Source organism: Acomys russatus, chromosome 23, assembly GCF_903995435.1.
Source record: "Acomys russatus chromosome 23, mAcoRus1.1, whole genome shotgun sequence".
NCBI lineage: Eukaryota > Metazoa > Chordata > Mammalia > Rodentia > Muridae > Acomys > Acomys russatus.
The window spans coordinates 52481212-52502288 of record NC_067159.1 but is presented as its reverse complement, the minus strand read 5'-3'; the positions used below and the strand labels follow the sequence as shown (position 1 = coordinate 52502288).

The window sequence follows — 21077 nt, the reverse complement described above, 5'->3', positions numbered from 1 at the left end:
TTGAAGTAGGAGGGAAGAGGAGCTGGGAAATGAGCATGGGGTGATACAGCTGGTTTAAATAAGTGGAGTTGCTCCAAGGTTAGAAGACAGAGGCAAGAAGCCCTGCACGGCCACAGTTGGGATTTAGACATCAAAAGTCCCTGACAGCCCAAGTGTAGAAGTCTTAGGCAAGAGGCCATGACCCTACTGGGAGGTGGTGGCACCCTTTGCAGATGGGGTCCAGATAAAGGGTGATTGTAATACGCCTTCCTGGGAGCTATTGAAATTCTAGTTTCTCCCTTTTCCTTCTCATTGCTTCCTCATCATCATAAGGGGAATACTGTCCCCCTACCATGATGCAGGACCTCACCACAGCCCCAAACAGCATGGCCAATTTATCATGAACTGGAGGAAAAACAAAACTTCCCCCAAGTTGGCTGTTTCTGATATTTTGTTATAACAATAGAAGACCAACTTAGTTATCAGCAGAGTGATGACAAAACAGGTAGAATCAGTTGGCCCTGGGAACTCAGCTCCAAAGTATCTGTACCGTAGGGAGAATATACCAAAGTTAATTGGATGTTTGTATGAGGTTAATCTTTTAGTTAGTGACATTTAGGTAAACCAAGCTGCTCTCAACAATGTCAGCCTCTTCCGAACCAGTGGGGAAATGTAAACAGGATCAGCCTCCCCTGGCAGCTGGGGGTCCTCAGGCTGCAGCTGGAATATCATCTGCGTCTCTGTCTGGTAGCAGTTGGATGGGAAGATACTGTTGGTGCTTTTGGGACTCCAGTCTGTTAGGCTTTCATCTTCATTAGGTGAGTGAGCCATTTCCTTATATTGTTTATTCTTGTTTCACACACACACACACACACACACACACACACACACAGACACACAGACACAGACAAATACAGACACACCGACACACACTGATACACACCGACACACACACACACAGACAGACAGACAGACAGAGAGACAGAGAGAGACACACACACAGCCACCCAGCCACAGATAAATACAGACACACAGACACTCACACACACAGACATGCACACATACTCACATACACACACACACACACCACATTGCTGGCTCTATTTCTCTAGAGAGCTTTGGTTGATAGTCTTAGGGATGATTGTAGCTTGTCTATCTCTTCCCCTTTTAACAGTTTCCATGTTACACTCTTGGATGCAGATAAAACATCTGAAACTCAAAAGGGTCAGGTGACTTATGTAATACAATCAAGCATGCGGTTGATGACGGCACACTGACCTGCTGGTAATGTCAAAAATGACAGAGATGTTCAGAATCTGTATCTAATTAAACCATTAACTGTGGCAGAGATGATGCAAGTGAGTAGATATGGGAGAGGAATTATGGAAGATATGCTGATTATCCAGGGATAGAGAAGATTTAACTGTAGAAAAGAACAAGTTTCCATGTGTACAAAATGGTCTTATTTCTCAGGCATAACATTGGACATCATTTTGTTCCCTCTCCTTGGCAATAAATTGGTATGGCTAACGTTTTCATAAAATGATGTTCTTTTGTTATCAAAGAAATCATACTCAGAAAGTAGAATTCTTTTTACACATTTAAGAAAAAGATTTATTTTGAATTAAGTGTATATGTGTGTTGTGTGAGCACCAGGCTATGTACAAGTGAGTGCAAATGCCCAAAGAGGCCAGAAGAGAGTTTTTAATTGCATAGAGCTGGAGATACAAGTGGTTGTGAACATTTAAAAAATTCACCAAAAATGCTATACTTTTGGGTTTCATTCTGAAAGTTTCCAACAGGAACCTGTGTCGTTCTGGCTACAGTAAAGTGTCAAGAAGGAACGATACTTGGCTATAGTTGTATATGAGGCATTTGGAAGATTTGAGAATCAGCTGGAACATTCAGGCAGAAAATATCTCTTCTCTCAATATTTTTCCAAACTTATTCTTTGAATGAATCAAGAGTAACTTTTTTGGTCTTCGTTTGTTCACTCTATACCATACCTTCAACCTCGGAAGCCCCACAAAGGTGCTTGTGTGAAAGGTGTGGTACCTGGCCTGTGAAGCTAGTGGGAAGTGGTGGGGCCATACAGAAGAAGCCTAGTGGGAGGAAGCCAGGCCTCTGCAGGCATACTCAAAGCAAAGGAAATTGAGTGTCATGTTACTGTCATGAGTTTACTGCCTGTCTTTATTGTGCAATGCCAATTTAAAATACGCAAATACAACGTTTTACTTGATTTGAAAACATCAGAACTTTGCAACTTTTATTCTGTGGCTCCCCTTTCAATTGTGACTCTGACTGGTTGGAGGAGAAAGACTCAAGACAGGATCACGATGTTTGGGAGGGAGAGCAAGGGGCCCCATAGGCACAAAGGCCACAGCTAGCACTCAGAACATAGGGGTACTTTATGAAGCCAGCACTGATCCTCACAGGCTGCTAAGGCTCCTGCTTCCTGGTTTGTGGTGCGTCTGTCCTTGTTGAGCCCTGTTGACCTGCTAAGATTGTCCTCTCAGCACAGCACTGAGGGATGCCTGTGCTGTGCCTGGGCGGGGTTGTGGTGTGGTCACGGAACCAGGTATCTCTTAATTTATAGTCTCCAACACTCTAACTCATGCTTTATCGGTGACTTCTGAAAATGGTCAGACCTCTGGGACAGTACTTAGGTGAGAGTGGTCTAGAGGCTCTTTCTCTCTTCCCTTGGCATGGAATTGCCACAAGGCATCTGTGGCCATGCTTAGATATCCAGCTTGAGACCAGCTCCTCCCCAGGGAAGAGTAGCAGCTGTTACTGGGTATGTGTGGGGAAGGAGGATGTGTAGGGGCTTGGGATAGGAAGGCGCTGGGTGAGAAGCTGTTCCAGGAGACACTTCTGGGCAAACAGGGCTGTAGTGAGATGGGATTCCTGGCTCCTGGCCCACGTTCTGTTGTTCTGTTGGTGCTTACTCACTGTACACAAACTTAAAGGGAAGATGGTAAAGGCGTCAGGATGGGGGCTTTACAGTGCTGACTTTAAACAGAGCAACCATTGGTCTCCATGCTCAAGGAGATTGTGTGGGATGATTGATTGCCAAGAATATACAATTTACCAGACACCCAATAAAGGATTCTATTTGCTTTATAGAGCTGTGTAACCAAGTGCCACAAACTTACACCAAAAGTACACACAACATAAGCTGGAGCTGGGGATGTAGTTTAGTGGTGTGGTACCCAACACATACAAAGCTCTGGATTTCATGTTGGCACTGTGCATGAGTCCACACCTGAATCCCTGGCACTTGAGACATGGAACAGGAGGATCAAAGCTCAAGGTTATTCTCAGCTCCATGGTGAGTTTAGGGAAAACCAAAACTTTAGTGTCTCATATGGTGGCAGGCTAGAATCCCAGAGTGATTAGAAACCTAATCAGCAAGATTAGGTTCTCTGAGAGCTGTTGGGGGAGCTGTTCCCTGCTGTTTGCCTGCCTGGTGATCCTGCGTCACCCCAGCTGCCGGGTGACTCCACCATAGTCCTACCTCTGGACTTGCATCACCTGATTTTTCACATGTGTGTGGAATCGTCTGTGTTATACCTTCACAGGGTTATCTATGGGTAACGAACCTCAGTCATATCGGAATGGAAGTTGTATTCCAGCATGGCCTGGCTGTGGTTACATCTGCAATAACTCTTGCCAGAATTACAGTAGCAACCCCTTCCTCATTGTTTCTAGTCTCATTTGACTCTTGCCTGACCTTCCCAAGCAGACAAATTGACTGATAGTATGCCAACCACGAAATACATTGACCAAATTCATACGCGGTTTTCCACGCACACTGATGAAACCTAAGGAAATTACCAGGTTCCTTAATCCTTGTTTTCTTCTTTGCAAGGATGAAAAGGCACTATATGGCTGTCCACACCACAGCCTTGTCCCGCGGATTAAGTAGTGCAAAGTGTCTAGAGCTCTGTCCATGGTAGGTGTTGATATGTCTTCCTATATCACTACAGGATTTTATTGGTCCCTCATTTACAACTGAAACACATTCCCATCCCTTCAAACAACTTCTTGGACTCTTAGTCCATGAGAGGATAATATTTTTGAATATTAACCATGTTTGGGAAAGCTATTAAACAAATGTTTAACAGAATTCTTTATTGCAAATAATTAATCGACGTTGTCAATCTTCCAGAAAGTGGATAATGATCTATGGGCTCATCTGAACTCTTGTCCCTTTGGGAAATACTATGTAGAAAGCACTCTTGTCAACTCTGACCTACTTAACCTAGCTTCCAGACCCTTCCCAGTCTATGCAGTTACTTCTCCCTCAGTTTCACCTCTACTCCTCACCCTTTGAAGTTTTGCTTCAGTCCACACCCTTAGCTTCTGAAATATGTAGGACTTCATACAGGATTGTCTCCATCTTTCACAATCTTGCCCCAGTCACTCAGACAATAACTGACTGCTAGTCAGTCTTCAGGGATCACGAAAATACAGTACAAGAAAAATTGATGTCTATGTTGTTACAGGCTGCCAGTCTGCAGTCGTTACATGACTGGCAGCTTTATATACTATGGTAAGTCCTCAGGAGCAAATGAATAAATGAGTGAGTTAATGAAGTGGCTTAAACACAGATGTATGACCCCAACCAGAAAGAAGTTGAGTAAGTTAGCTTCTTGAACAGCCGGAACATAATGAGCAAAGCAAATTTGTCTGACCACAGGCTGGTGTGCTTCCCGAGGCTTCAGCTAGCCCTGGCTTCAGTGAAAATACAAAGTGCTGTCCTTTACATCCAAGGCTTCTGCTGAGAACTAAGCCAGAAGAAGAGCAGACATCTGCATTGTTTTGGTTTGAGTACAGAAGGTTTTGCAATATCCGACCTGCATTCTTTCACAATATCTCAGACCGTCCATGCTGTTCTTTGTTGTTGTTGTTGTTGTTAACTATTTATTGTGTAAAAAGGCTAGGAGATAAAAAGAATACTGCAGGCACTCACCACCAGCTCTAATGGTCTGAATTTGATCCATGAGATGCAGATGATGGAAGGAAAGAACCTACTCCCCCAAATTGTCCTTTGACCTTTGCGTGCACCCTGTGATGTGCTTATACCCATGCACCACACCCTGTCCCATACGCACACAAAGCACCTAAATAAGTGTAATTTTAAAAATAAATATTTTTTAGTGTTTGACCATGTCCCCTGGAGGGGGAGACCTGGTGGCACTCAGAGGAAGGACAGCAAGTAGCCAAGAAGAGACTTGATACCCTATGAGAATATATAGGGGGACGTAATCCCCCTCAAGAACAGTCATAGGGGAGGGGAATAATGGGAAAATGGGGGGGGGAGGAATGGAAGGATACAAGGGATGGGATAAACATTGAGATGTAACAAGAATAAATTAATAAAAAAAAATAAATAAAATAAATATTTTTTAAAAGAAAGATATTTTGGATCACCTGTCCTGGGACAGGCTCCTTCAATTCACGCTGGAAGGTGTCCTGGGTTGTTTTCATCCTCAAACAGAGGGGACGGTGGGGCAGACAGCCCAATAGGCAGACTGCTCTGGACCAGAGATCTGGGTGTGGCGAGAAAAGAGGTGCTCACTGACTCGATGTCAACTCTTACTGCTCGTTTAATAGGGTCAGAACAACAGTGATTTCTTTTTCACAGTACTACATAAATCACATTATTTTTACAATCTACTTTGCATCTATTACTGGAATTTCTTCATTAGAATCCAATTTCTTAATCAGGACATAGTTCACCTGAGTGTTTTTTTTTTTTTTTTTTTGCTTGTCAAGACAATATTTTATTTTTTTTTAAAGCCCTAAACGCCAACATGTGTTTAGAGTATGCCTTCCACTTCCAACTTCTGCTTCCTTCAGAGGAGTCTATTGAAAACGCCCCCTAACCGTTTACCCGTTCTTCCTTCTCTAACCTGGAACTCGGATCCTAGCCACTCACTCCAGAGCCATGAATTTCTGCTGTTTTTATTGCCCAGTGTGTGGTACTTGGTCACACAGCTCTAGGAAGCTAACATATCATTTACTAGGTAGTAAATCTATGAGTTAATTTTATTATGTTTTATAATTCACTGCTCACAAGTGCATTACATACATTGCCTTTTATGTATCAGGTCTTTACATAACAGAAATGAAAAAATAACTTGTAATTTTCATAATAACCAAATGGAAGCATGTTCCTTCTATTCATCTCAATGACAAATTTCAATAAAATTTTGTAGGCAGTTTAATTAAAATGAAAAAAAAAAAACCCTCAATTTTCAACATTCCTTCTTGATTTTTATAGTTTTGTTTCTGTTTCCATGTCATGGAGTGTGCACATTCTCAGCCTGCGTTGCTCCATGTCTAATCCTGAATGGTAACTGCTGAGCATGCATACAGTGCATGAGTTTCTTGTTCCCTTGAGTGGTGACAAAGGATCAAGAGGACACTGGTCATCCCCAACGTCATCACATACATAGCCAGAATCATGTTCATCTCCCAGCAGAGCACGCACAGGACAGGGCTCCATGCTTGCTCACACAGGAGTTATAGCTGTCTGCTAGAAATAGCATCTGCAGAGGGCTAATTCTCACTGAATCTGTTGAACGGATGTGTGTTAACCTCTCAGGTGCAACCATAAAACTAAACTACATTTTAGAAGGCTTTATCGGCCTCTCGGACTCTCCTCTTACATTTTGGTCTGACAGCTTTCCTTCTGTGCATTAGCCAGTCTTGGAGAGCTTTCTTTTTTGGCAATATGAATGGGGGATGGTGTCAGATTTGGGTGGCACAAAGGCCTGGGAGCATCATTGAAAGTTGTTAATTGTTAATTCTTTGATAGCAGCTTGCCCTGCTAATGCTAACGTGTCTAGTTTGTTCGCTGTGTGTCTTGTTTAAGGAGTGGGGTTGTAAAGGAGGAATTCCACTAACAGATGCAGAATAGAATGGAAAAAATGATGCAATTTATGAAGTACTTTGAAAAAAGGAATCGCTATTGCTTTGATTTTATTAAGTGCTACAATTTGACGTGAGTGGATGCGCGTGTTTACCCAGTGCCACGGCAACTGGTGTGAGATGCCCCTGTCTTCACATGGCAGAGAGCCAAAGCTGAAATGCCGACTCTAGAATTTATTAATTCAAAGGTTTACTGAAAGTCCAGATGCTGTTCCAGTCAGGACAGAGGGGTGACGGAGAAGACCTCTAGAGAGGGTCATTTCAGTGAGAGAAACCCAAGGGAGACCGTCAACACACTGCACTGTGACTAAGTGCTGTTAATCATTAAAGGAGAGAGTGGCACTCGTGTCACATTTCCAGTGTGGCTTATGACATGGTTGTTCTTTGGAAACTGGCCATCCAGGCACAGTATTTTTCTGCTAATCAAAGCTTTCAGTTCTCTGACCATACCCAAGTAACAGTATAAACATGCTATGATAATATCAATTAAAAAATTCTCTGTCTCCACCACAGGGCGAAAGTGTGCAATTGGTCTTTTCTACAGTTAATGGCTAATTTATTTTATCTCGCTTTTGCATTTTATGATCCCTTTCAATTTTCAGGAATTTAGAAGCACCTTCTGGTTCTGGAATGGAGAAACGGATTTATGACAGTGTAGCACGGCTTCACATGGCTAGTGGCAGCGTTTTACTAAGTTCAGAAGGGAAGTTAAGAGCAGTGACAGAGTCACACAAGCATCGCGGAAATGACATGCTAACAGGTGCAGGGTGCTGTGTTAATAGCTGAAGGCAGTTACGGTGCAAAAGGCTCACGTTATACAAGTTCATCCAACACTATACATTTCTGGTATAACATGGCTTAAATAATTCTTAGTGGAAAACAGTGTGTCTCTACTTGAACACAAATTGAGTTTTACAATATCCTTTGTTGTGGGATGTCATCAGAAAGTCTCTCAAGGACTTCTGTGCTCCCAAAAGGTCTCCAACCCCAGGCCAGCAGGTGCTCAGGAATGCGGCTTGCACTTTCCCTTCATTTTCTTTAACTAGATGGACCTGCTCGCCTGTGAAGGCGGAGCCTAATGCTGTTCTTACAGCTGCCCAGCACTTTTTTTTTTAAATTCACTCCCCAGGGAGTTCTGCCTCGAAATTCTCTTTCAAACAGGCGGCCCTTTCTCCCCATTTCCTTGCCCCTTTTTGGTTGCACTTGAAATGAGTTCATTCCTTTAAGCTGCCTCCGACAACCCCGCATATCAGGGACTAGACATGCCTTGGCCCTCTTCACTCCTGTCTTGCAGCTTCGGAAATGGCCTCTTTCATTTGGAAAAGAGTTTAAAGTAAAAACTTTCCGAAGCAGCGTCTGCTGCTGCTGGGTGGCCAAAACACCAGAGTAAAAAAGGGGGCGGAGAGGAGAGAGACGAGAAAGGGGCGGAGGTCACCCAGCCCTCCACCCCGCTGAGGCTGCGAGCATCTCTAGGTGCCTTGGAGTCCCGGGCAGAGTAGGTCTTGCGGTGATCCAGCGCGCAGAAGGGACCTAGGGAGGTGCGAGAGGTGGAACCTGAGGTTGCGGCTGCGCGGGGCTGGGTGCGCCATGGCACAGGGACTGCAGCGCTCTTCTACTCCGGACACAGCCACTCGGTGGCCCAGGATGCGGAGGTAACCAGCAACTGATGGCTGAATTCCCACGGCCGGATTCCCACGGCCCCTGGATTCTCTAGCCGGACCCAGGGTCGATAAGCTCCTGCGGCGACAGCTGCAGAGGCCCAGCGGGAGAGTACCTTAGGCTGCGCTTGGCAGTGACTTTGGGACCCAGTTCGTGGTGTACTGTGGGGAGAGAAGGGTGGTTGGGCTGGACTTTGTGGATGGGTCCCAGTGGCAAAGATTCCCCCAGGAGACAAGCGAGTAAAGAGGGCTACCCACTTCTTTCCTTGAGATTCTCTGCCGGCGGCGGCAGGTTATGGTCCTTGCCTGGGCTGCTGAAGACCTTTGGCGCCCCCCAGGGTGGGAGGGAAAAGAACTCTGGAGTTTGAGGAATTGCAAAAAAGTTTCAGCAAGTTGGTTAAGTTTAGAGGGATGTTGCAAGCTGAGGTCCCATGGGATCTGGGGTTTGCAAACTGGCGAAAGTCAAACTGTGAGTAAGACACAGAGGGGCCAGCCATCCTTTCCTCCAGGCACCTAAAGCCACTGCACTGTTGGATCCCTAGCCTCCCCTCCGGGAAAATTGCTTTGGGAAAACAATCTAATTAGTTAGAGGTGGGTGTCTGTGGTCCCATAACTAGCGCGGGTGAGTTAGGACTTAACACACTAGGGGAAAAACAGTACAGTACTTCTCACTGGAGGCAGCAGTTAACTTGACAGCATGTTTCAGGACAAAACATTGAGGAGGCGCTGCTTCTGTTGCTTTCCTCTTCCTCATCTCCTGCGGGGATTTCTGCCCCGGTAAAAGGAGGCTAGATCAGAACTCAGCACTCTCTTCCATAAGTCGTGTGTGTGTGTGTGTGTGTGTGTGTGTGTGTGTGTGTGTGTGTGTGTGTGAAAAAGAGAGAGAGAGAGAGAGAGAGAGAGAGAGAGAGAGAGAGAGAGAGAGAGAGAGAAGGGGGGAGGGAGAGAGAGATATTCTGTGTGCTGCCCTACCAATCCTTTGGTTTTATGACAAGCAGGTGGCTCACCTAGGGGTCATCTACCTGTGGGTCAATGCCCCACAGTGAAAAAGAACACGTTCTTAAAGGATTAGTAGATCGCCGTGCTTTCTAAACGTCATTGGATTGAAATCTAATCTTGTTAGTGCTTTAGTAAGACCTGAAATGATTTTTGAGGCCAGCGGCGCTGCCTCAGACAGAGATTCCTTGCAGGAAGTGAACTACCAGCTGTCAACCTGGGCGGCAGGCAGGCAGGCATTTTTACCTTGAAAGAGAAGAAGAAAGCCAGATGCCTGCTGGTTCCAGAGTGCTGCAGCCTCACTTATGACAGGCTGGGCAAGTCCTTCCCATCCCAGGGTGCTGACGACTGGAAATTTGATCCTTATTATCCCTGTCCTCTTTGCTACAGATGTCTGCACGTCGAGACTGCACAGCTGTGACGGGGAGATGACTTGAGGAGACAGCTTCCATCTCTACAACGATGTCCACGAACAGTTCTAAACAGCCAGTGTCTCCTGCAGCCGCACTCATCGCGAACACAACCTGCCACACAGAGAACCGGCTTTCAGTATTTTTTTCAATAATTTTCATGACGGTGGGGATCTTATCTAACAGCCTGGCTATTGCCATTCTCATGAAGGCGTATCAGAGGTTTAGACAGAAGTCAAAGGCTTCCTTTCTGCTCTTGGCTAGTGGCCTGGTGATCACAGACTTCTTTGGCCATCTCATCAACGGTGGCATAGCTGTCTTTGTGTATGCTTCCGATAAAGACTGGATCCGCTTTGATCAATCAAACATCCTATGCAGTGTTTTTGGAATCTCCATGGTGTTTTCTGGCTTGTGCCCACTTTTCCTAGGCAGCGTGATGGCCATTGAGCGCTGTATCGGAGTCACCAATCCTATATTCCATTCTACGAAAATCACATCTAAACACGTGAAGATGATATTGAGCGGTGTGTGCGTGTTTGCTGTCTTCGTGGCGTTGCTGCCCATCCTGGGACACAGAGACTATCAAATTCAAGCGTCCCGAACCTGGTGTTTCTACAACACAGAACACATCGAAGACTGGGAAGACAGATTTTATCTCTTGCTCTTTTCTTTCCTGGGCCTCTTAGCTCTCGGTGTTTCATTCTCGTGCAATGCCGTCACCGGAGTTACCCTCCTACGAGTGAAGCTTAAAAGCCAGCAGCACCGACAAGGCCGGTCTCACCACCTGGAGATGGTCATTCAGCTGCTAGCCATAATGTGTGTCTCCTGCGTCTGCTGGAGTCCATTCCTGGTAAGACCCTAAAGTACTGCTGGTTTCCTGCTTTCCTGGGTTTAATCTATGTTCTGTGCAATATCAGAGTTGCTGGTCTAGAATGTTGGTCTCTTAAATGCTAAAACTGACTTTTGGTGCTCAGCTCTGGCTGAGTTTGACCCACATGTTTGTTTTTCCATAGGCCCTGAATTAAAAGAAATGTGTTTCTGAACAAGTGTAACCACAGTCTTTCCTGCTTCCATGTGGGAGAAGTGTAAAGTCACACAAGTAGTAGTTTCAATATACTGGGTGTTATTATCTTCTAAAACGTTGATAGAGTGTGTCGTTGTGATAGACCATTGCATCACAGCCAGGTGCATTTTAATAGAAAGTGACATGAGTTTTCTTTTCCAGACAGAGTAGAGCAGACACTGGGTTGCCTTTGGCATGTAAGGAAACTATCACAGCTTGTTAACTATGGGGACGAGCTGAGAGAACTGAGAGATCATGTAACTCTGCAGATAACGCAGAAAAGACATCACTCATTCACCAAGGCCAGAGCAATGCTGACAGTGTGAGGAGAAGTATGACGGGCCGGAAGATCAAACGTTTATGAAAGTAAAACTTTCATTCCTTTAAATACTCTGCAGTCAGCAGGTACCTGGGACAGTTTGGTATTTAATCTGGGCACCGAGGAATTTGTAACAGAAGTGAAGCATTCATATTCTGTTCCAGATAGATGACAGAAAAACTGTAAGAGAAGTCATGGCCCCAGCTCACTCAGCAAATGAGAGATGAGAGGAATGATAACAGGCAACCAAGGAGACAAAAACCATCCTTCTGTAGGAGGAAGGACAGCCTCAAGCGATTTCATCCTTTTGCCTGCAGTGGTGGGTGAGCATTCAGAGATGAGCATCCAGGATGGACCAAGGTCGAAATGAGGCAGGAGGAGAGAGAGGCGAGGTGTAGGTAGAGCAATACTAGGTATATGGCAGTCACTAAAGGAGGTCGGCTGCAGGCCTGTTAGTTAGCATAGCAGCTGTCTGAGAACCGTAGCTTTTCACCACAACCCAGGTTATCTTGATGTGCATAAGAGGTTGTGAGCTCCACCCAGGAACAAGGAAAAAGATGGCTTTGTTTTATAAAAGGACTTCTTATTTTCATTCTATGGCTTTACAATTCTAATTCAGTTTCTTAAATTGTTAGGTCATTAAAAAAAATAGATTCATGCTTTCCCTGGGCTGTCCAGGTGGAAGGGTCCAACTCAGAGAGATGAGGCCATTCATGACCATTCAGCATCGGGAAGACTGTGTGCTGTCAGGTTGTGGGGCCTAGGGTGAGTGAAGGCTGGAATCTGCTTTGCCTCTAGTAGTACCCTATTTTAACTGAAGGGCAAAAGCCACATCTAACATTTTGAATTACATCAGTGTTCATTTTGAGTGGTTGAATTTAAATTTATGATACTTAGCATGAGGAATTCCTTTTCTTTTCTTTTTTCTTCCTTCTTTCTTTTTTCCTTTCTTTCTTTCTTTCTTTCTTTCTTTCTTTCTTTCTTTTTGAGACAAGGTCTCTCTGTGTAGCCTTGACTGTCTTGGACTCACTTTGTAGACCAGGCTGGCCTTGAGCTCACAGTCATCTGCCTGCCTCTGTCTCCCGAGTGCTGGGATTAAAGGTGTGAGCCACCACCACCAGCACAAGGAATTTCTTAAGTTTTTAAAATAATGTCATTTTCCAAAATATGAAATGAAGCTGAGTGAGTTGTACTTAATTAGGTGTTTGTGTAGGTAAAATGAAAAGAGTGGGTGAGAGTGTTAAGGAAACGCTGAGAGTGAAGGGTGAAGGTCATGGCTCTGAGGCATCTGCAGTGGGTGCACTAGAGGAGGACAAATGGCTGCAACAGCCCAGGCAGTCACTGAGGTGTGGGCTGGAGGACAAATGGCTGCAACAGCCCAGGCAGTCACTGAGGTGTGGGCTGGAGGACAAATGGCTGCAACAGCCCAGGCAGTCACTGAGGTGTGGGCTGGAGGACAAATGGCTGCAACAGCCCAGGCAGTCACTGAGGTGTGCGCTGGTTCGTTCTTCATCATCGCGACAGTTCTGATCTGCTCTGGCTCTTGACCTTGAGTAACTGGCGTGAAACTGGAATCCTAGACTCTTGCCATGTATGTACTGAATTTATGTTTCCTCCTTTAGGCTGAAATCTTGGTTTCTTTTATCATTAATTAGGCAGTTAATATGATTTAGTTTATATTTCAAATAATTCTAATGTTTTTCATTATTATGAAACTTCCCCCGCCCCCCGCCCCACCTTCCTTTTGCTAGGCATACAAAGTAGCAGGTTTTCCTGTGGTGTGTGCTTTCCTTTCCTTTTAGGAATTATTGATATACTTATGTGTCACTACTTCCAGAATGCTTTTCAGTGGGTAAATTCCTCCTGTGTTAAGCACATAGGCGATGTACCATAGGTGCCTCTCCGTTGGCTGGGACTGTGAGTTGTTTCAGCCATAGGTGATGTACCATAGGTGCCTCTCCGTTGGCTGGGACTGTGAGTTGTTTCAGCCATAGGTGATGTACCATAGGTGCCTCTCAGCTGGTTGGGACTGTGAGTTGTTTCAGCCATAGGCGATGTACCATAGGTGCCTCTCCGTTGGCTGGGACTGTGAGTTGTTTCAGCCATAGGTGATGTACCATAGGTGCCTCTCAGCTGGCTGGGACTGTGAGTTGTTTCAGCCATAGGTGATGTACCATAGGTGCCTCTCAGCTGGCTGGGACTGTGAGTTGTTTCAGCCATTCTCTGGGTTTGGCTGCTGTATAATGAGGTCAAGTTTCTGCCAATCATCCCATTCCGGCAAGTAACCATGTGGCGTAGTATCTCATTTCATAGAGGAGGAAAACAGGACTTGCTTTTTCCAAGAAATTAAGATTTATACGTCAAGAGTAAATATTGCATTTATTTAAAATGTAGGTTTTGACATATCTCTGCTTCATAACGGCAAAAAAGATGAACTCATAAATTCAATGGATTAAAATTCCAGCTGACAAATACAAGAACCTACACTAGGCATTTAGCTTAGAGTTCCATATAGAAACACACTCATTCCAAACTCAGAGTCAAACAACAATTATAAAATGGTCTTCTGAGCTACATTTACCTGGAAATCACTTGGTAGACCAGGCTGCCCTTGAACTTCTGGTGACCCTCTTGCCCTGTCCCCTGAGTGCTGGGATTAAAAGCATGGCCCACCATGTCCGCTTCCAGTAACAAATTTTTAATAATCTTTGTTTTTTCTTTATTACATGTATGTAATGATTCTTTTTAATGCCCTTTTCATAGAATATATAACTTTAAAAGGAGTTTACTGTAATTGCCATGCATATTTCTCCAGTTTGGTAGGGCAATAAATGCTTGCTGACTGGTTGATTGAAACTTAAGTAGGTTGAATGTCAAGAGATTGGAAATGATTGACCAGAGTGGATTCTGGATTTGGTAGGTAAGCACTAAGGAAATACTGAAACCAAATGCTAAATTTTAGTGTTTCCCATGGCAGCACCTACAGATTAACAATACATTGAAATTCACCCATCTCTCAGTAGAAAAACAGACGTTTATTTTACTACCTCTTCAGAAACACAGGATACTTTTCCACGAAGGAAAACAAAGTAGCCGAGGAACAAGATGATTTCCCGTGCAATGCAGTCTACCCAAGAATATAGTCTTTTGTACATGTACAATTGAATTTTGATTTTTCTCAGGCTGTTAATCGTTTTTTATTAATTTATTCAGATTACATCTCAATTGTTATCCCTTTACTTGGATCCTCCTGTTCTTCCCTCCCTCCCTCTTTCACCCTATTCTCCTCCCCTAGGTCTGTGACAGAAGGAGACTTCCTCCCCCACCATATGGTCACAGCCTATCAAGTCTCATCTTGGTAGCCTGCCTATTTTTTCTCTGAGTGCCATTAGGCTTCCCCACCAAGGGGAAGTGGTCAAATATGGGGCACCAGAGTTCAGAGTCAGTCCCTGCTCTCCACACAACTGTGAATAATGTCCTGTCCATTGGTTAGATCTGAGTAGGGGTTCAATGTTTACTGCATGTATTGTCCTTGGCTGGTGCAGTAGTTTGAGCAGACCCCCTGGGTCCAGATCCACCCACCATGATGTTTTTCTTGTAGGTTTCTAGGACCCTCTGGATCCTTCTATTTCCCCATTCTCCCATACTTCTCTCACTTAGAGCCCCAATAGGAGGTCCCTGCATCTATCCCAATCTCCCGGTAAGTGGAGACTTTCATGGGACATCCCTTTTGGGCTAGTGTTTGATTATAAGTGAGTATATACACCATGTGAGTCTTTCTGAGTCTGGATTAACTTACTCAGTATGATGATTTCTAGTTCCATCCATTTGCCTGCACAATAGCTCAGTAGTATTCCATAGTGTAAATGTACCACAGTTTCTTTATCCATTCTTCGACTGAGGGACATTTAGGTTGTTTCCAGGTTCTGGCTATTACGAATAAGGATGCTATGAACATGGTTGAGCATATGTCCTTGATGTGTGCTGGAGCATCTTCTGGGTATATTCCAAGGAGTGGAATAGCTGGGTCTTGAGGTAGCCCTATTCCCTGTTTTCTGAGAAAGTCAGGCTGTTAATCTTATGCAAATGTTTCTAGTCATCTTCATAGTTAAATCTTTAGTCTCTAGGGTGATTAGCAGATACAGACTAGCTGGATGGTTAGGTTAACTTTGATTGAAATTGCTGAAGGTCGTAGTATTAAACCGGCCAGGTGTTATAGAGAGAGTGGCCAGTGATGGGGGATAGAGCTGCTGACCTGCGGCTGTCAGAAGACTGCTCTGCCTGTGGCTGTTAGGGGAAGAGGACTGCTCTGCCTGTGGCTGTTAGGGGAAGATGACTGCTCTGCCTGTGGCTGTTAGGGGAAGATGACTGCTCTGCCTGTGGCTGTTTGTTAAGTGAAAACTGCTCTGTCCCATGGTTGTCAGGTGAAGATTGTTCTATCCCATGGCTGTTGGGTGAAGACTGCTCTATCCCATGGTAGTTAGGTGAAGACTGCTCTGTCCTGTGGCTGTTAGGGGAAGATGACTGCTCTGTCCTGTGGCTGTTAGGGGAAGATGACTGCTCTGTCCCATGGCTGTTTGTTAGGTGAAGACTCCTCTTTTTGAGAGGCTGATGCTCATCATTACTTAAAAACACTGGGTAAAATCTCTCTATATCTCTATCTTTGTTTTAGCACTAAAGGATGGTAGATAGATACACAATTGTATATGCTGAGTGTACTACATATAATATAGTCCATAAATATGTATGACCTGGTCTTGGCCAAACATTTTAAATCTTTTGATATTCTGCATACATGACAATCAGCCAATGCCTATATTTCTAAATCTGTTCATGCAACATGTGATTATGTATATAAATTGCAAGTATACAATATATGCTCTTTAAATGTGTTGTTATTTTATCATTAGTTATGAGTGTGTATGTGTGTGTGTGTGTGTGTGTGTGTGTGTGTGTGTGTGTGTGAGAGAGAGAGAGAGAGAGAGAGAGAGAGAGAGAGAGAGAGAGAGAGAGAGGTATTTATAATGTGTATATACACATACCCTTGGAGACCAGAAGAGGGATTCATATTCTTTTTTTAAAAAATTTGTTCACTTTACATTCAGATTGTAGCCCCCTCCCTCATCCTCTCCTAGTCCCCCTCCCCCCTCATACCCACTCTCCTAGTCCTTAGCCTATCAAATCTCATCTGAAATACCTGTATCCTCTCCCTCTGTGGCCTGGCAAGGCCTCCTTGCTAAGGGGAAACGATCAATGAGTGGGCACCAGAGTCCATGTCAGAAGTAGTTTCTACTCTTCATATTGTGGGACCCACAAGGAGACTGTGCTGCCTGTCTACTACCGCTGAGCAGAGGGTCTAGGTCCTCACCATGCATGGTCCTTGGTTGGCGCATCAGTGTCTGCAACCCCCACCCCCAGCTGGATTTGTTGGCTCCATTGGTCTTCTTGTGGAGCTCCTGTCCCCTCCAGGTCCTTCTATCTCCCAACTCTTCCATAAGACTCTCTGGGCCACTCCAAAGTTTGGCTGTGAGTCTCAGCATCTGCTTCAAGAGGATCAGATTCTTCGGAGCTAGAGTTACAAATAGTTGTGAAAAGCCTAACATAGGTATTAAGAATTGAACTGAGGTCCTTTGGAAGATAAGCAAGTTCTATCTCTAGCACCATTTACATATATATATTATACATTTGTGTATTTGCATATACATGCACACAGAGAGATTACACACAATTGTTAAATTATTTACAAAATTAAACATAGTAATTAAGATACTTTTAGGCTTGACCATGTTGAGTAAGAGGTATTCCACTGAAATTAAGAGCCAAGTGGATCTCTCACTGTGTTGTTTCATGTATTGGATAAAGATGGGGGTTTGGCTATCATTGGGTTGCTGCTTTCCATCCTAAATGTCAGTGTGTCTTAGTTTGGAATATGGGCGTCACAGTGTAGGTGCCTGGTAGGATCTATTCTTTCAGGCTTTCACTTCTGTAAAGGCAGTCCCTACAACTCAGTTCCTTTCAGAAGAAAAGACACGGCAAGTGTTACTGTGCCAGCACAGTTTGAACTATGCAGGTGAGGGCAGCCTTCTCATGCAGTAGGGGACAACAGTTGTAACTGACTGTGGCTGGCACAGGAGTGGACCTGAAACCTCTAGGAGCACATTCTTTCCCTGAGCCTGAGCATCTTTTGTCTAGAACATTTTCCTGGCATTCCCACAGCTTTCATACTGTTTTCCTGTTGCTCAAATATTACCCCTTCTAAGCTGTCTGAAGAATTGTTGTTTCTCAACTCCTCTCCTCCACGTCTCTGCATTATTTCCCTCCAAGCCCTCAGAAGTATGAAAGCTTTCTTAGTTTGGCTGGCGGCTGTTTAGATTTTGTCTATTGCATGGAGCTCCAAGGAGGTAGGGGACCTTGTTTGTTGCTCTATCCTCGGTTCCTGGACCAGCCTTGGGCCTGTGGTTGGTTTCTATAGTAGATGCTAACCAAGAAATATGCAAAGGAATGCTTAATGCAGGACTATATTGCCTCAGCTTTGTACTCTATATGTGGCCTGGTTGGCTTTGCAGCTCCAGTTCATGATTGGATTGGAATGTTCTGAGAGGATGAAAACGTCTATCCAGAAGTTCCCAATTTACAGCGCCCTGCAAGAACCCCAGGCTCTCTGAAGCTTGAATCTGAGCTATAATTTAGGACCTTGTCAGTATTCTAGAATAATCTTACAAATAAACCAGGCTTGAAATTTTATTTTTGTATTATTACAGTAACCTATTCAGGTGTCATTTCCTCAATTAGTCTCAGTGATTCTTGGCGTTGTGCTCTATGGCATTTGTGTCTTAGTTTCTAAGCATTGGGGGGGGGGGAGGGGTGGATGATTAGTCAACATGTGTTTAACAGAAATCAATAAACCAAGCATTGAATGGGGAATCTTGAGGCAAATGAAAATATTATGCAATAAAAATGTATTATAATCTGTCTTCATCGTTATTGGCACTGTCTTTCCCTTTACGGACACCCTCATAATGTGTGTGGGAGTTTTGTTAGGGAGCAAGAGGAGAAAATTACTTCCAGAAAAGGCTTCCAGATGTTGCATGCTCACTGCCATAAAATGAAATCTTTACTCTAAATGTTGAAATTTGTTGGAAATTGAATTTGGTAATGTCATGTCTTCACTGACTGATTGAATAAATATGTATGTATGTATATATATATATATATACATAATTATATCTTGATTTATATATATTTCGAGACAGGTATTAGATATCCCAGCCTGGCCTTGAACTCATTAGGTAGCCAAGGACTACCTCAGGCTTCCGTCTCTACCTCCTCAGTTCTAGGATTATATGTGTATGTCTCCACACCTGATTTGTACAGTGCTGGAGATGGACTCCAAGGATTCCTGGCCATAAACAAGCACTGTGCCAGTGGGGTTATGTTTCCAGTACTTGATTTGTATAGTAAGACTAGAAGACTGAACCCACTTTATATTTAGAAATCACTTCTGAGAATAACCAGACAGATGGGTGGATGTCTGTGGATGTGGAAGCACCCCATAGAGGGGCCCCTGGGTGACTCTTGCTGGGGATATTTACTTCAGCTTTGGGGTAGCTACCTTGCCCACTATTGTGCCACTGTCTCTGCCTGAGGTCATTTTATAGTGATAGATAAACACGGACTGGAGAACTCTGCCCCTTGTGTCATTTGGGACATGTCCACATGTCCTTCCTGCTTCCAGGGGGATCTTCTCACTGTTTCTTGGCCACTTGGCTTCTGCCTGGCACTGCTACCCACACTCTGCCACATTTTGGAAAGTGTTCAGTGTACGAACCTCCAGTTCAAAGCTAATTGCCTGTAGAGTTTGTCTTGGGGCAGAGATCCACATCTGTCTGCTCACATCCTATCTGCATTGAAGAATATTTCATACAGATTTGAAATAGGACCAGATAAATATGTTGCACTCTGCCCATGGAACTGAACTTGACTGGGAAGAGTAACATATTTCCTCATGGAAAAATCTGCCCAGTGAAGGTCGGTTAGTTAGAGAAAAGACACTGCTGGGCTGAGAAATTACACAAAAACCAACTGAGCATGGTGGTCTGGAAGACTTTTTTATTTTAAGTTCATTTATTCTTGGAGAAACAAGATTTCATATTTTCAAGAAGACATAAAAACGCCTGAAGATGTCACAGACATGGAGACAACACTTATAAACACTGCTTGAACCATTCGAGTATAAACGAGTCACAAACATGTGAATTAGAGTTACACTCTTCTGGTGTTAAAGTCTTGTACATTCCTGGGTGGGCTTTTTAATTAAGCCTTCATACATCTGAGGTATAATGCAAGAGGTGAGTATTTCCAGATCTCCCTGAAACCCCACACATAAGCTTATGTGCTTGAACTTACATGGACATGAGGTACATAAAATGCACTCACATCTGTGTTTGCTTTGGAAGGTGTTAACAGCCACACTGACTTGTCCTGGCACAACCATATTGTTTATCTGTGTTCAGGAAGGAATGGGAGAAATTTGTCTATTGATCCTTGTAAACATATCTTTCAAAGTTTGTGCAAACTTGCCGCTCTGTCTGTTCTCTGACCTGGATGTGAGGGTGTGAATGCCAGAGAGGACTGGATGCAGTTGTGGTTTACAGGGACAGGGAGGCAGTTTCCTCACTTGTTCTCAGCTATTGAATCCACAAATAAAAGCCGGAGGGAGTGGGGTTGTGGTGTGATGCTGAAGGAGACAGATAATTGGGTTCTGCGGAAGAAACCATTCTAGCTTTTTGGGCATTGTTGCAAATCACATCAGCCCTTGAGAACACTTACTTAGAGCACAGGCTAGGAGCAGGACTGTCATTCTCAGCATGCCCTTGCTGTGACCTTGGAGTTGCCCTGGGCTAATTTTGCATATACGGGAACCAATTTCAATAATTATACTTAGTCAGAGGTATTATTGGATTAAATCATTGGACTTTCCCAAAAGCTGTAACAGAGCAATCAGCACACAGTAGACGTACAACATAAAAACTCTGTAAAACTATCGCCATGATTTCTGCTCATCATCCTGATTTTCATGCCATTGCCCACACCACTAAGATGGGCTGCATGCCACAGAGGAACATGACAGAAGCTTATAGTTTCAGAGAACTTTTTAAAAGACATTTTTACTTGCTTCTGATTCTGGCCCTTATTTCAGGGTCTCCTCAGAAGCAGATGGTGCCTGCCAGTCATTTGCATCTTGCTCTGTTTTGAAAACTCTCATACTGTAGGTAATGAATCAATGTAAAATTAGCAAAAATTGTTAGGAATCATAGGGTACCATGTTTGGAGCTGTGAGTGGTGCCAGGGAGTAGAAGAAACAGACTAGCTCCTTTCCCAAAGAAAGGGGGTAGCTCAGATGAAGTAAGAGGTGTAAGTTTTTTTATTTTGAAGGGGCGAGGACAGTGCATTAGAGCTTGCTCATAAGCCCCCTTTCCTCTGCTCTTGGCCACGCGATTGGAAGGAATTGTTCTCATAGAGTGGGGATCTTGCCAGCATCGATGGTGCACATCTTTAATCCTGGCACTTGAGAGACAGAGGCAGGCAAATTTCTGTGAGTTCGAGGCTAGCCTGGTCTACAACGAGAGTTCCAGGGCATTCAGGGCTATTACACAGAGAAACTCTGTTTTGAAAAACCAAAAATACCAAACAAACAAACAAACAACAACAACAAC

At 44.1% G+C, this 21077-nt stretch overlaps 2 protein-coding genes across 3 annotated transcripts in view; one reads left to right on the top strand and one right to left on the bottom strand.

Annotated features, from left to right (window-relative positions):
• Nucleotides 1-21077, bottom strand: part of Fubp1 (far upstream element binding protein 1) — a 909332-nt gene that overhangs the window by 379796 nt on the left and 508459 nt on the right. The window lies entirely within an intron of this gene.
• The window catches only part of Ptgfr (prostaglandin F receptor), a 36357-nt gene continuing 25125 nt past the window's right edge, over nucleotides 9846-21077 (top strand). The window contains exon 1 of the mRNA XM_051166048.1: nucleotides 9846-10829. Within this exon, the coding sequence (XP_051022005.1) occupies nucleotides 10032-10829 (798 nt within the window). The 5' untranslated portion in view covers nucleotides 9846-10031. The remainder of the gene's footprint in view (nucleotides 10830-21077) is intronic.